The 15,843-nt window shown below is 38.2% G+C and overlaps 1 protein-coding gene across 7 annotated transcripts in view; it reads left to right on the top strand.

The window, feature by feature from the left end:
• FAM13A (family with sequence similarity 13 member A) overlaps positions 1-15,843 on the top strand; it is a 336,858-nt gene that overhangs the window by 194,392 nt on the left and 126,623 nt on the right. For all 7 annotated transcript variants that reach the window (XM_077882856.1, XM_077882855.1, XM_077882852.1 and 4 more), the window contains one exon: positions 7,039-7,202. In XM_077882856.1, the coding sequence (XP_077738982.1) occupies positions 7,039-7,202 (164 nt within the window). The remainder of the gene's footprint in view (positions 1-7,038; positions 7,203-15,843) is intronic.

Below are 15,843 nucleotides of genomic sequence, written 5' to 3'. Positions count from 1 at the left end.
ATCCCTACACTGTGAAGAGTTTTAATCAAGAAAGGATGCTATACTTTGTCAAATGCTTTTTCTGTATTGAGAGGATCTTATGGTTCTTGTCATATCTTTTATTAATGTAGTGTATCACATGGATTGATTTGCACATGTTGAACCACTCTTGCAGCCTGGGAATAAGTTCCACTTGGTCATGGTGAATAATCCTTTGAATATACTGTTTGATCATATTGGCTAGTATCTTGATGAGAATTTTGGCATCTATGTTTATCAGGGATATTGGTATGTAATTCTCCTTTTTGGTGGAGTCTTTGTTTAGTTTTGGGATCAAGGTAATGTTCACCTTCTAGAACAAGTTTGAAAGTTTTCTTTCCATTTCTATTTTTTGAAACAGCTTCAGAAGAATAGGTATTAATTCTTCTTTAAATGTTTGCTAGAATTCCCCTGGGAAGACCTCTGGCCCTGGACTCTTATTGAGAGATTTTTGATTACTGTTTCAATTTCCTTGCTGGTTATGGGCCTGTTAAGGTTGTCTGTTTCTTCCTGTTTCAGTTTTGGTACTTTATACATTTCAAGGATGCATCCATTTCTTTCAGATTGCCTAATTTGTTGGCATATAATTGCTCATAATATTCTCTTATAATTGTTTGTATTCCTTTGGTATTGATTGTGATGTCTCCTCTTTCATTCATGATTTTATTTATTTAGGTCCTTTCTCTTTTCTTTTTTATAAGTCTGGCCAGGGGTTTATGGATCTTATTAATTCTTTCAAAGAACTAGCTCCTATGATTTGGCTCCTAGTTGAGTTGATGTGTTCTACTGTTCTTTTGGTTTCTATTTCATTGATTTCTGCTCTAATCCTTATTGATTCTCTTCTCCTGCTGATTTATTTGCTGTTCTTTCACCAGATCCTTTAGGTGTAAGGTTAGGTTGTATATTTGAGACCTTTCTTGTTTCCTGAGAAAGGTTTGTATTACTATGTACTTCCCTCTTAGGACTGCCTTTGCTGCATCCCAAACGTTTTAGACACTTGAGTTTTCATTTTCATTTGTTTACATGAATTTCTTTAATTTTTCTTTAATTTCCTGGTTGACCCATTCATTCCTTAGTAGGATGCTCTTTAACCTCCATGTATTTGAATTCTTTACAAATTTCCTCTTGTGATTGAGTTCCAATTTCAAAGCATTGTGGTCTAAAAATATGTAGGGAATGATCCCGGTCTTTTGGTGTACTGGTTGAGACCTAACTTGTGACCCAGTATGTGATCTGTTCTGGAGAATGTTCCATGTGCACTCAAGAAGAATGTGTATTCTGTATCACACTTTGGGCCAGGAGCACACTGGAGTTGTAACCTACCTCGTAGAATAACATGACCAGTCTTAGCCTGACATAAAGGTTTGTTTATTTGAGAAAAATACACTTCTATCTTGTTTAAGTCAATGCATGGGGTTTATTTACATGCAAGGAAATCTAACCCCATGATGCAATATTTTGCTCAAATACTACTTTATCAATAAAGCCCTCCTTGACACTATATAATAAATAGCAGAATTCTCCCTTATGCACTACTCCCCATTTTCTTTACCTTGCTTTATTTATCTCTACTGCACATAATGCCATCTGATACACTGATTACAGTAGAATCAAAAGGTTGACCCGTTACTCTAATAATAGCCATTTATAAGCATTATTTTACATATGGTTTAAAATAAGGTTTTTAAATTTATTTATTTTTATTTTTTATTTTTTTAAAGATTTTATTTATTTATTCATGAGAGAGAGAGAGAGAGAGAGAGAAACAGAGACACAGGCAGAGGGAGAAGCAGGCTCCATGCAGGGAGCCCGATGTGGGACTCAATCCTGGGACTCCAGGATCATGCCCGGGGCCAAAGGCAGGCGCTAAACCACTGAGCCACCCAGGGATCCCCCATTTTTGGCATATTATAAATTAAAAATACAATGAATATATTTTCCATATAATTTTGTCCTCATATCTTATTTTTTCCTTCTGATTATACTGCTAGTAGATGCCAAATAAATAAATTTGGAGTTTTAACTACTAATGGCTAAAAAAAGGGCAAATGGCCTGCATTATGGGATGTAATATGACTTCATCCAAAAATGCCTTTTCTTCTTGCAATTCTAGTGTTTCACATGTAACCAAATATATAAGTAGTGGTAAGCACAAGTACTGAAGCCTGACTCTCTGGGTTGTAAATGTAGCTCTGCCACTTACTCAATGGGACAAATAACTCAAATTCTTGATGCCTCAGTTTTCTCAGTTGTGAGGTGGTAATGATAATGGTCCCTGCTTCTTTGGGTTGTTGTGACAATTAAATGGATTAATTGATGTAAATCTCTTGGAACCATGCTTAACACAGAGAAGTGTTCATTAACTCTTTATAGCAGTAATAGCAACAACATCTGAGAGAGTATTTCCTAATTTTACATTGTCAAAAGTTACTCTTGTGTTTCTATTCCCATGGAATCTCAAAATCTAAAGGAGCTCCAATTATTTGTGTTAAGTCTGTTCCATGCCTGTAAATACATGCATGGAATGTGCTCTTTTTACAATTCCTAGAATTCTTAGTATTTCAGTGGTACACATAGATCACGCAGCATGTGCCTAGATCTTTAACTCAAACAGTCTATGGCAGATTCTTCTGAGCAAAATGTTTTCCATAGATGGTTTGGGGCTTTTATAGTTTTCACCTTCAAGAACAGAAGTTATCATGAAGAAATCACTAAAATAAAGCAGCAAAGTGAGGTGTGAGTTAATGGGTATCTCCAGTGGAAAGTGATAGCTGGCCATCCCAGTCTCCCAGCTCGTTGGCCATTTTCTTACTACAACTACATGCTCTGAGGGAAGCTGCAGGAGGGTCTCTCCAAGCATATTAACTTCATTTATCAGAATAAGGCCTTTAATCCTATCTGGAATCCTTGCCTCACAGAGCTTGCGTCCCTGAGCTGAACCTCAGAGAATCAGAAAGCCATTGACTAGACAGAGAAGGCCTAGGTGACCTCCTTAGCCCATTTCTGCTAAACTTAATAGCTGACGTGGGCCCATTACATTTTAACATGCCAATAACAACAAAAAAAAAAAAATCGGGTGGAACCAGAAGAAAAGTATATAAAGAGAAGAGTTGCATCAATGTCGGTTTCTTCTTACCATTCCTCTGAACCAGAGTTTCTCAGCCTCAGCAATACTGACATTTTGGGCCAAGTAATTCTTTTTCATGGCAGGCTGTCCTGTGCAATGTAAGATGTTTAGTCACAATCCTGACCTCTACCCACTAGATTCTAGTAGCACATACCCTCACCCCCTTCATGACAACCAGAAATGTCTCCAAACAAAACTGGCTCCTGGTGAGAACCACTGTATTTATTTATCATGAGAAACAGAGAGAGAGAGAGAGAGAGAGATAGGCAGAGGGAGAAGCAGGGTCCTCACAGAGAGCCTGATGAGGGACTCGATCCCAGTACCCTGGGACCAAGACGTGAGCCAAAGGCAGATGCTCAACCACTGAGCCACCCAGGTGCCCCTAGAATCACTGCTTTAAGCTTGCACAGTAATAAGATGTCTTCTTATATCCTTAACCTTGGATGACTAGGAGAGTTACAATGAAAGGAGCCTTGAGTACCATCTCAAAGTCAACCTCTAAACTTTACACAATCTGAGATGGATACTCAGAGCATAATAATAAAACTATCCCTTCTACCTACTCAGTAATCATTTCTACAAAGCTCAATTCCAGCTAAGGAAATGAAAGTGATCTCTTTCCATTTCTCAAAGTTCATACATTTGTATTAAAATTAATAACATCAGTAAAGCAGGAGGCTTTAAAATTTTATCACTCTTTTTCCTACAATCATTTCTGTAATGAAAATGTATAGTCTTCAAGTTACATCTTCAAAACTGTATCATTAATCCCCTTTAAAAATGTGCATTCCTTTTAAAATATGTGTATATACTCTATAGTTCTGGTAGTCTTAGATTTACTGAGCTAGTTTTTTCTAACAATTTTGTTCTCTCATAAACTCATGCAGTATTTTCATGTTCTATGTACAAGTTCAGTTCTTTATACTACTTAGATATATTTTGAGTTTATATTTTGAAGTTCATGCCCAATGACAGTTATGTCTATTTTATTTCTATAGAGATTCAATCATCACATAAATATACTTTGATAATATAGCTGATATAGTTTCTGGTACCTGAATTTTAAGTGATTTGAATTATTTAGTCTATTTTAATATAAACTGACTAAATGGAATCAGCTGCATATCACCTTTTTACCTTAGAATATTTCTCCTTTACATAAACTATTGAATTGAATTTAGAACCCTCAAATTATCACTGAACCTAAAATGCCACGTCCTTATTTTAACACTATGAAATGTTGCCAAGCAACTACTCTTGTATTTGTTTTATTTTTTTTTAAGATTTTATTTATTTATTCATGAGAGACACGCAGAGAGAGAGGCACAGACACAGACAGAGGGAGAAGCAGGCTCCCTGCAAGGAGCCCAATGAGGGACTCGATCCTGGATCCTGTGATCATGCCCTGAGCCAAAGGCAGATGCTCAACCACTGAGCTACCTAGGCATCCCGTATTTGTTTTAACACTAAGAGAGAATTAAGTCTGGATATGAGATTTTTTAGCTAACTAGTTTGAAATCTTACTGCTTTTTCAGTGTATTTTTCCTGTCTACTCTTATGAAAAATAACCACACGCCAAAAGGAGCCCCTTAATGAAATATATAATAGCATATATTTGTACTTTTCAGGTGTTCTCTGGCTTATTTATCTCAGTATTTCTTTTTTTGGAAAGATTTATTTATAAGACAGTGAGCACAAGCAAGGGAAGGGCATGGGATCCCTGATAGTCTCAGTGGTTTAGCACCTGCCTTCAACCCAGGGCGAGATCCTGGAGTCCCGGGATTGAATCCCATGTCGGGCTCCCTACACAGAACATGCTTCTCCCTCTGCCTGTGTCTCTGCCTCTCTCTCTCTCTCTCTCTGTGTGTGTGTGTGTGTGTGTGTGTGTCTCGAATGAATGAATGAATGAATGAATGAATGAATGAATGAATCTTTAAAAAAAAAAGTCAAGGGCAGAGGCAGAGGGAGAGAGAATCTCCAGCAGATTCCTCACTGAGCATGGAGCCCAATGCAGGGCTCAATCCCAAGCCCCTGAGATCATGACGTGAGACCAAATCAGGAGTTGGTTGTTCAACCAACTGAACCCCCCAGGTGCTCCTAATATTTCTTTCATAAGTAATCTTGGCAAATATGTCAATGAACTATAGTTCATAATTTAATTTTTTTTTTCGCCTTGCTTTCCTTGATTTTCATGAACTTATAAAACTTCTATGGAGAAATACAGTAGAACAATTCATTAGTAATCATCAGATTTGGACAAATTTCACATAATGTTAATAAAAGCTAGTTTTTACTGAGTGTTTACTTTGCACTAAATATAGCTGCTAAATTATTTTCCAATGTTATTTTTGTGTAACCCTCATAGAGCTATGAATTTATTAAATATTTATAATTATCCCTATATTACTTTTTTAATTGCCTATTATCCTAGTTTCTTGGTCAGTCACTGTCTTGGAAATATCTTGTAGTTGAATACTGTGTTATCTGACAGTATTAATTGGTTCAAAACTTTGCTAAACTTGATGTCTCAATTGTTAATAATATACATAAGAGGAAGAGAGTAACAGGGGAGAGGGGAGGAAAAGGAAGAGAATGAGACTCTAATCTCTGTCCCTAGGCATCTGGTTGAGGCTGTATAACCTAGAAATATAAAACAACCAGGGTGAAGGTATCAGATGACATGAAATCAAACGTAGATTTTATCGTGGCGCATTACAGGAATTCAAAGTTGGGAAAGGTCATTAAGGCCTGAGATTAATTAGAGAAGCCCCGTGGGCAGTGGATTCTTATCTCAACCTCAAAGGGGGTTAAGGTTTGGTCTTAGGCCACTAAGACCATCAGTGGCCACTGATGAATGGATGACATTCCAGTTGAAGGACAAGCATGAGAAAGCTTAGAGATGAGAAAAAGCTTCCAGGATAATAATTACAATTGATCAAGGGTTTGAGTCTTTCCTGAAACTCTCATATGATTTTTACACAATTTTAGGAGAAGCTCATTGGCTGTATTCACATTCTTTCTGATCTAATATAAAAGCATGATGGGGATGCCTGGGTGGCTCAGCAGTTGAGCATCTGCCTTTGGCTCAGGGTGTGATCCCGGGGCCTGGGATCGAGTCCCACATTGGGCTCCTTGCAGGGAGCCTGCTTTTCTCCCTCTGCCTGTGTCTCCATCTCTCTTACTCTGTGTCTCTCATGAATAAATAAATAAATTATTAAAAAAATAAAAATAATTAAAAAAATAAAAGCATGATGGTATTTCTGGGGTTGGAGGGAACACATAACTTCAGATAAAAGAAGTCATTATACTTCATTTGGCACTGTGGGCTCATGTGTCCAGAAATATAAGAGAACTAAAAAGGTGGGTCTTTTCCTAGTTTTTTCCTTAGTTAAAAATATATTAGACTATACGTTGCCCTAAAAAAAAAGATTACAACAGAAACTGTTAGCAAACTGCTGTGTATTTTGCTTTTTGGTAGTAAATATAGAAATATTTTTGACATTGGCATCCTTCATTTCAATGGTTCTCAGCCCCTTTTTTTCACCCTGCCTTTTTCTACTTCTTTCGTTCACTCCAGGTTGCCAGTCAGATATACTTTTATAATCTCTTTTTACACAGAATGATTATTTCTAAGGGGAGCAGGGAGAAGGTTAGCCTGGCGAAGACTTATATCAGAATCCAGGAAAGAAATGTGGGCTGTTCCCCTTGAAAGTATGGGTGTCTCCTCTTCCCCGTGCCCCTTGCTATATGACAGTTCTTTTAAGGATTTTTGATTCAATACCTAGGTTGATTTTTTTTTTTTGGAATGTTGTTAATAGATTACAATAAATCATCTTTAATAACTTATTTTGAAAGATTTTAAAAATCTCTCTCTCTTGAATTTGATTTTCTAGATCCCCAAATCCAGGAGTGAAGGGTCTATTCAGGCCCACAGAGTTCCACAATCAGAGCTATGTGATGGCCTTCCTCAGGTCAGCCTGCAGCTAAGTCGTAGAAAACCCTATTGGGATGACATGAGTTCAGCAGAGGATGCTAATGTTGCAAAGTTGGTATCCAGGTTAGCATGTTTCTTTTGTTTACATGTTACATGTTGTGTTGTCTTCTCTGATGTTTAGGCCCACATGTTTGCATATATTTACCACTAGGGTCAGCAGGATGCAGATGAGTAAAGCTATTTAAAATCCATTCAAAGTTTTGAAAGTATTTTTGACTAATAGTTCTTATCACAAAAGTGTTCATGGTTTGTTATATTTTATTTATATTTTTTGTTTATATTTTTTAAAAATTTTTAGTCAATAGAACTATGCTAGGCTCAGAGTTAAAAGTTAGTTACTTTTTGACTGCCTTTTCATAGTATGTTCAGCGGCCAATGTGATTTGCAATTAAAATGGACATCAGAGTTGTTACTAGGACCAACTGTCACTAACAAATTTTGGATGTAGCCTGTTAGCTCTTATGTTGCAAATTACACCTGAAAGCAGACCCCTTTGGTTTACTTAAAGAAGGCATGCAGTTTTCTTAAAATAGGTAAGATGAGGTCTGAATCTTATTAAATCTTAGTATATAAAATTTTTCCTTTTAATAATTTTTAATCTTTTGCTGTAACTTAAAACCTATTTCTTTTTTTTTTTTTTTTTTAAGATTTTATTTATTTATTCATGAGGGACACAGAGAGAAGGAGAGGCAGAGAGACACAGGCAGAGGGAGAAGCAGGCTCCACGCAGGGAGCCCGATGTGGGACTCGATCCCGGGTCTCCAGGATCAGGCCCTGGGCTGAAGGCGGCGCTAAACCGCTGAGCCACCCAGGCTGCCCTTAAAACCTATTTCTTAAAAAAAGAAATCCATTGCAAGAGAGAGAGCTCTAGAAAATTGAAAGATATTTAAGACATTAAACAGATAAATAATATAGCTAAGGATGATACCACTTCGGATTGCATTATGAAAGTGGGAATTTCTGTAAAAGATGAAGAGAATTTGGGATCCCTGGGTGGCGCAGCGGTGTTTGGCTCCTGCCTTTGGCCCAGGGCGCGATCCTGGAGACCCGGGATCGAATCCCACGTCGGGCTCCCGGTGCATGGAGCCTGCTTCTCCCTCTGCCTGTGTCTCTGCCTCTCTCTCTCTCTCTCTCTCTCTGTGTGACTATCATAAATAAATAAAAAATAAAATAAAATAAAATAAAAATAAAATAAAAAAAAGATGAAGAGAATTTAAATAGGAAGAAAAAGAAGGCCCCATCAGAAAGCATAATGGAGATATCATAAAACAGATGTCATATGAGGAATTGCTTGGACATAAAGCTAGGAAAATGGAGTATGGTCAGGTCATTGAGGACCTTGAATGCCAACATGAAGTACTTTTGCTTTGAGTCTTTCCTTCACTGAACAATTGTTCAACACCTAACCTTGGATTCTTGGAATTGCTTTAGAACAGAGGATGCAGCATTGAACAAAGCCAACCAGGGCCCTGTGTTCATGGACCTTACATTTTAGTGAGGGGGGCAATAGGAAAATACTTGGGGGGTGCGGGGCAGAAAGCCTGTGAAGCTCATTTCAGCTCTAATAAGTGAGGATATTAAGAAACTAAATCAGATTAATGTCCCGGACTCATGCAGAGAAAATTTTAGCTTGAGTAGGCAGGGAAAGCCTAAGCTGAGATTTGAAGGAGGAGAAGAGAGTGTGTGAAGGTCAAGGAAAGTGCATTTCTATGCAGAAGAACCAAGTGAGGGAGCTGGGCTTCATCCTACAGGTAATAGGAAGCCAGTGAAAGTTTCAGCTAGGTGGCATAGGTGATGGGAACCATGGTAAGTTGGTGTATTAGGAAAGTAATCTTTCATCAGCCTGCAGGATCAGTGGGACAGAGAGAGTTTGGAGGAAGTTATAGTATTGGTTCCTTCAACAGACATTAATCTTTATGAATATCTAGTTATGTGGCATTTACCTGCAATTCTGAAAATGAGAGATATAAATCCTGCACTTGGGGAGACAGAGGAAAAGTGAATAAAAATTGAATATGACTATTAAGCACACATATACTAGGTGCCCATCATGTACCAAAGACTGTGAAATTGGCTGGTAATAAAGTCATAAGTAAGACGTAGGTGCTCTTAAAAAGCTTCCAATACAGGACACAGCGTGCTGTGTGAGGCCAGAGGAGGACCACAGACTACTTCGGGAGAGGAGAGTCAGAGAAGGTTTCAGAAAGAGGGTGACTTGTGAACTAGGGTAAGTAGAAATTTACAGGTCAGGGGAATCAAGATAAGGGTGCTTCTGGGGCAGCCCGGGTGGCTCAGTGGTTTAGTGCTGCCTTCAGCCCAGGGCATGATCCTGGAGACCCAGGATCAAGTCCCACGTCAGGCTCCCTGCATGGAGCCTGCTTCTCCCTCTGCCTGTGTTGCTGCCTCTCTTTCTCTCTGTGTCTCTCATGAATAAATAAATCTTTTTTTTTAAAGATTTTTATTTATCCATTCATAGAGATATTTTAATGACTGAAATATAGGCGAGTATGTGTACCTAACAGGCAGAGTCCATGGAGAGAAAAAGAAGCTGATTCCTAAGCTGGGAGGTAATGGAACAAAGCATCTGGAGGAAATTCAGAAACCAGGGAGTAACACCCTGAGGAAGGCAGGCTGTGCGCCTGGTGGGCAGCTTTGTTGCTGGGGGTCCCCAGAGCGGTGTATAGCCCCCACTGCCAAGGGGCAAAGGTGTCCTCGGTGGAGGAACTGGCCTTGAGCAATGAGGAAAGTTCTGAAAAGAATAAGGGACACAGATGGAAACATTGAGCCTTTTTAAAAGTTTTCTTCTCTGGTTTAAATATCAGGGTCAGGTAGCTGGGTGATGAGAGCTAGTGCAGATGTTATCTTCCCAAATTACTTGGCAGAGAATTATGCCAAGATTGCCTTAAGAGGAATAATGAAAAGACAAATACACATTTTTGTTGTTTATATCATTATTTTTATTCATCCAGTCAGAAAATGAAAGGGAAAAAAAGTTCTTGCTCCTAAAGGTAACAAGAGCTTCCTGTTTGGAGAATGAATTTGTATTTCTGAGATACAAATCAAGAAGTGAGATTGTGGAGAGAAAGCACAGCTCATGTTGCTCTGGTGACTATTTGTTCCGCTGGTCAGCATATCTCTAGTTAAAACAAATGTGCTTTAATATTTATGAATTTTTTAATATACTTTCTAAGTTCACAAAGTACAGGCTTAAAGACTGACTCCTCTGCTTGGCGGCCTTAAAGATTTAGACAGAAGCCTTGCTATTCACCATCGTATAGCAGTAACTCGTCCAAGTTCTCCTCTCTATCCGTAATCTGTATCATCCCTGAAAAGATTTTACTTTTTACATACCTCTTAAGAGATTGTGAGACAAATTGTCACAAGTGAAGGTAATTAAATTTAACTAAAAATAAACTTAAAAGCCTTTCTATGTCTTTGAAGTCACAGAATGAATATTATGCCAATTTTCATTTCAAAACCGAACTTATGAGGTGGTTTTCATTTGCATTTACTTTCCAGAACAAATTACTGGTTAGTTCATCAATTTTAAATAAAGTAAAAGTGTGTGTGTTTCCACTCTTTTCTTTGACAGTTTATTAGTTACACCAGTCTTAAAACAGAAGGTTGGCCATGTCTAATAAATATATTGTTGTGCACGTGTTATCTAATTCAATATTTACTTTGGTTTACCATCTTTTTTCCAAGGAATTGTCAAGATTCATTTAGCTAGGCTTTTCCTAGTATTGATCTTTCATTTTTTAGTTGTTCTTTGAAAAAGAAAAAGAGAAAAAGAAAAAGAAGGGAATCCCTGCGTCGCTCAGAGGTTTAGCACCAGCCTTCGGCCCTGGGCGTGGTCCTGGAGGCCTGGGATAGAGTCCCACATGGGGCTCCCTGCGTGGAGCCTGCTTCTCCCTCTGCCTGTGTCTCTGCCTCTCTCTCTCTCTCTGTCTCTCATGAATAAATAAATAAAATCTTAAGAAAAACCAATTCAGCAAAATCTATTCTTGTTTGACCTATGATCTGGTGAGTTTTGGTTTACTTTACAAAGCAAAAAATCATTCTGTTGGCACTTTAAAATCAGGGCACCACATTTACACTTGACAGTTTGGTTTTCAGCAGAGTTACCGTATCAGTTAACAACCATGAAAGAACTTTTGGTACTAAGATTTCCAGAATGTGAAATGTCCTGTGATTTTTAAACAACAGATTAAAGGCTGATTCTTGGGCTTTTGAGAAGCAATTTTTGGCTAACAGTATGCTTTGATAGCTTTGAATGTTTAGAGTTGAGGGCTTGTTCAGTATTTTTCCCCAGGTTGTCTCACTTTGTCTTTTTCTTCTTTGTTTCAATTCTCCTGTGTAGTCTCATTTCTTCTTAAGATGTAGTTGAAAAAAAAAAAAAAGATGTAGTTGAAATATGGCTTGTTACCAGCACGTCATTTTCTAGTCTTCATATAGTGGCAGCATAAATAAAAGCAAAGAGAGTAACACACTTAAAATATGATGCTTTGAGAGTCCAGAGAGGAACTGGATATCACTTACTGCTTATTGGCTGGCTTCTATCTTGGAACATTATTTTTTAAAATGAATCAATTTTTGTATACTCCTATAATTGTCAAAAATTGGCACTGAGGATATAGTCATTTTTATTTTTTTTTTATTTATTTTTTTTCAAATGTTTTTTTTTTAATCTTTATTTATTTATGATAGTCACACAGAGAGAGAGGGAGAGAGAGAGGCAGAGACACAGGCAGAGGGAGAAGCAGGCTCCATGCACCAGGAGCCCGACGTGGGATTTGATCCTGGGTCTCTAGGATCACGCCCTGGGCCAAAGGCAGGCGCTAAACCGCTGCGCCACCCAGGGATCCCTATAGTCATTTTTATAATCCTCATAGAATCTCTCACAATTAGAGTGAGTTAATGAGAAAAGCTTAAGGATAAGGATCTCTTAATTTTGTTAGAGCTTAGTGGACTAATCTGTTTTATTCTGAATTCCAAGCCAAAGACAGAACTATTTAATTCAGTGAAAGCATTAGCTAATCAATCCATATCATCTGAAACTCACAGTACTGTTAAGAATTCTTTTTTGTAGGGGCACCTGGGTGACTCAGTTGATAGAGCATCTGACTCTTGATTTGGGCTCAGGTCATGATCTCAGAGTTGAGACCCAGCCCCGTGTGAGGTGCTATGCTGGGTGTAGAGCCTGCTTGGGATTCTCTCTCTCCCTTTGCCCTTCCCCCTGCCCTCTCCTTCTCTAAAAAAGAAAAAAAAGGGGGGGGGGGAGGGTTGTAACTAAGATATGTGCATTACTAAAATTCACAGTCGATTAAAAAGCATAATTTCTATTCTGACATGCCAGCTTCAAAGGAGTCAATGCCTGCCCTTCTCCACAGTGTAAGCACAGTGTACAAGTTTGGTGGGTCAGAGGTATTCACAGAAATCAGAAGGTTATTGGACTAGTGCATCTCTCAAACAAGGCTGGAACATTCCAGTTCCTTTCACTACTCCTGATATTCTTGTTCCTTTTAAAGATACTGAGGAAGAAAATAACATGAAAAACTGTAAACATTAACCAGTATGTTAAGAGATGGGCTGTTTAAAAAGTTTCCTTTAAGGGAAAGTTACATATCCATGCTCAAAAAGAAAAAGTTCTACTACAGGTAAAGTTTGAGATGTTAAAATGATTTGAGGCCTTAAGGATAGCTATCTTACTGTTTGTTTCAACATGTAAAATAGATAAGTGATCCTTTCATGTTTCTAGCCCTATATCACTTTCAGAATTTTTTTAATTTTAGAATTTAAATAGAGAACAGAATTAATTTTTTAGGTTTTTAGTTAAATAGTATTTATTGTAATGTTTTCTTTGAAAGGTAATGTATTTCTTTTGCTTTTAAGAAAATCACACATTTAAAGGAAAATCTCTAGTTTTGTTTTATAAAGTCAGAGTAAAGATGCAAGAAGCCATGTATTATATGATTCCTTTTATATGAAAAGTCCAGAAAAAGCAAGTTTAAAGAAACAGCAAGTTGAGTTGTGATCATCTGGGGCTAGGGGACCAGGGAGGGACGGAGATTAATGTAAATGCCCTGAGGGACCTTATTTGGTGGAACGAAAATGGTCTGAAGCTGATTTATGGTAATAGCTAGACCACTTGGTAAAGTTACTAAAAACCGCTGAACAGTAGACTTGAAAATATGGATCTTATGATATGTAAAGCATACCTCAATAGCATTGTTTTAAAAATACAAGTACCAAAAAAGCTAACAATTGCTAGAGGTTCACCTCTAGAAACAGTTATACTCTAACAAGAAAGTCACTTGATTGCAAATTGCTAAAATGCAACTATTGTTATACTGTAAATGCTATCTGCAGAGAAGGTTATATATGTTACATCTTAAGATAATTTGTTCCTTTATACTTTTCATTGACTGTAACAGAGTATGGTAGAAGGAATAAAGGTCAGGTCCTCTTGAAAGTAGATTCATAAGGAAGGAGAAGAAGATGGAGGAAAAGCTCTTTGGATGAGTGGAATCTGGAAGAATTCTAGTTGTGGTCTGCTATAATCAAAGGTTATTGAATTGATCAGTATTTTATGGAGACATAAAAACAGAAAGAAAAAAGCTCCGCCATGTTGAGAGTTTCACCAAAAAAAAGTCATAAGTCCATTTTCAGAAGCAGAAGTTACCCAGTATGCATCTCTGTCAACAGAAGTTCATGGTCTCCTTCCCCATAGTGAGTGCCCTATAGAAACACCAACAAGAAAGGTTTGTACCTGGCTCATGCATGAAGAGATAAAGCAATTAAGAGTGATTAAAATGTTTTTATTTTCTGCAATTAGAATGAATAGTTACCACTTTGCCAATCATTTACCTAAATTAATATGATGAAGAATATAGAGCTAAAGAAAATGCCTTTGATGCAGTTATTTTTAACTTGATAGAGAAGTAAGGTAGACTACAATAAGTCATTTTTCAATGTGTATTAAAGACCAATCTTTTCTTGAGAGAGGATTTCTGCCTGAGAGAGTTGTTCTGTTCTAAAAGTGCTTTCTTGTCCATTTATTCCATTTTTCAATACTTTTGAATTATGTAGGGAATAGATTGTTCTTAGAAAAGTTTGAAACATCAGTGATAAGGCTTAAGCTCCCACTGAATCACTTGCTCCATTATTCTGACTCCTTCCTCTCTCCGCCTGGTAACTTCTATTATCGGTTTGATTGTATATTCTTCCAGACTTCTTGCAATGTATTTACCCAGGAATATATTCTGCATACTTTCCACTTTTTCATTTTTTTTTTTAAGATTTTTTTATTCACTCATGAGAGAGGCAGAGACACAGGCAGAGGAAGAAGCAGGCTCCGTGCAGGGAGCCTGCCATGGGACTCGATCCCGGGTCTCCAGGATCACACCCTGAGCCAAAGGCGGTGCTAAACCACTGAGCCACCCGGGCTGCCCTCCACTTTTTAAAAAAACAATCTTCATCATACTAAATGTATTGTGGTGCTTCACATATCCCTGAAAATTCCCCATCTCATGCATGCTTCCCCATGTGATGTTCTTTTTCCTTTTCTTTTCTTTTTTAAAATTTTATTTATTCACAAGAGATACAGAGAGAGAGGCAGAGACATAGGCAGAGGGAGAAGCAGGCTCCTCACCAGAAGCCTGATGCAAGACTCAATCCCAAGAACCACCCCCTCTTCCCCCATCACACCCTGAGCCAAAGGCAGATATTCAACCACTGAGCCATCTAGGAGCTCATGTCCTTTACCTTTCCTTCCCACCTCCAAATTCAGGGACCTTCAGGTCTCCTTCCTTGGACATCTGCTCCCTCTCTGTCTCCTGTCCTTTCCACAGTGAATCTAGTCCAGCATGAGTTTTCAAATCAAGTATCGCAGACCTGAACTCAGTTCTAGGATTCTGGTGCCTGTCCACTCTCTCTACCTCAGCCTTTACCATAAACTCACCATACCAAACACAACTCAACTCCTGTTTCCCTCCCCACTTTGCTGTAGGTTTCATTCTCTCAAATACTAGACTCAGAACTTTTCAAAACTTTTTCTATAATCAGTCACCAAATCTCATCAGTATTTTCATTTTCAGTATCTCCAACATCCCTTTCTCCATTTTCCCCCATGTGCTCTATTCTGAGTTAGGCCTCCATCACCTTGTGGTTACATAGTTACTGCATTTTCTGCATTCCACTAACCTGTTAGATCCATTTTCTTGACACAGATTGGTCCTATGCCTCTGTCTTCAACTTCTAACTCTATGCAAAGTCTTCTACAACTGTCTCTCCCATTCAGAATTCTCTACTGAGCCATACTCATATATGACTCTAGCTAGTGGATTGCTCAGCCTAGTCCCTCTTGTACCTCAGACTCCCTTGCCCCCCGCCCCATCATCCACCCATAACCAGCCGATTCCCAAATGCTCTTTGACAATCTCACTGTCTTTATTTTGCTTTGTTACTACCCCACTCCTTAGCACCTCTGCAGACCCCAAATTTTTTAACAGGTCATACTCCTGCTCAGGACTACTAGTGACTTACATGTGCCTACCCTACAAGAGATTCTTTGCTCTATCCTGTACTTATCTTTCCAGTTTCTTCTCCCTCAGTTCTATGCTTGCCTTTTTCTCATACCTACAGCCACCACATAACCCATACTTTCCAGGACTATCTATACAGTTCCACACACTGGCACACTTTA

This window comes from Canis aureus, chromosome 33 (genome assembly GCF_053574225.1).
Source record: "Canis aureus isolate CA01 chromosome 33, VMU_Caureus_v.1.0, whole genome shotgun sequence".
Taxonomy (NCBI): domain Eukaryota; kingdom Metazoa; phylum Chordata; class Mammalia; order Carnivora; family Canidae; genus Canis; species Canis aureus.
Note: the sequence above shows the minus strand (reverse complement) of the source record. Positions and strands in the feature narration are given on the sequence as shown.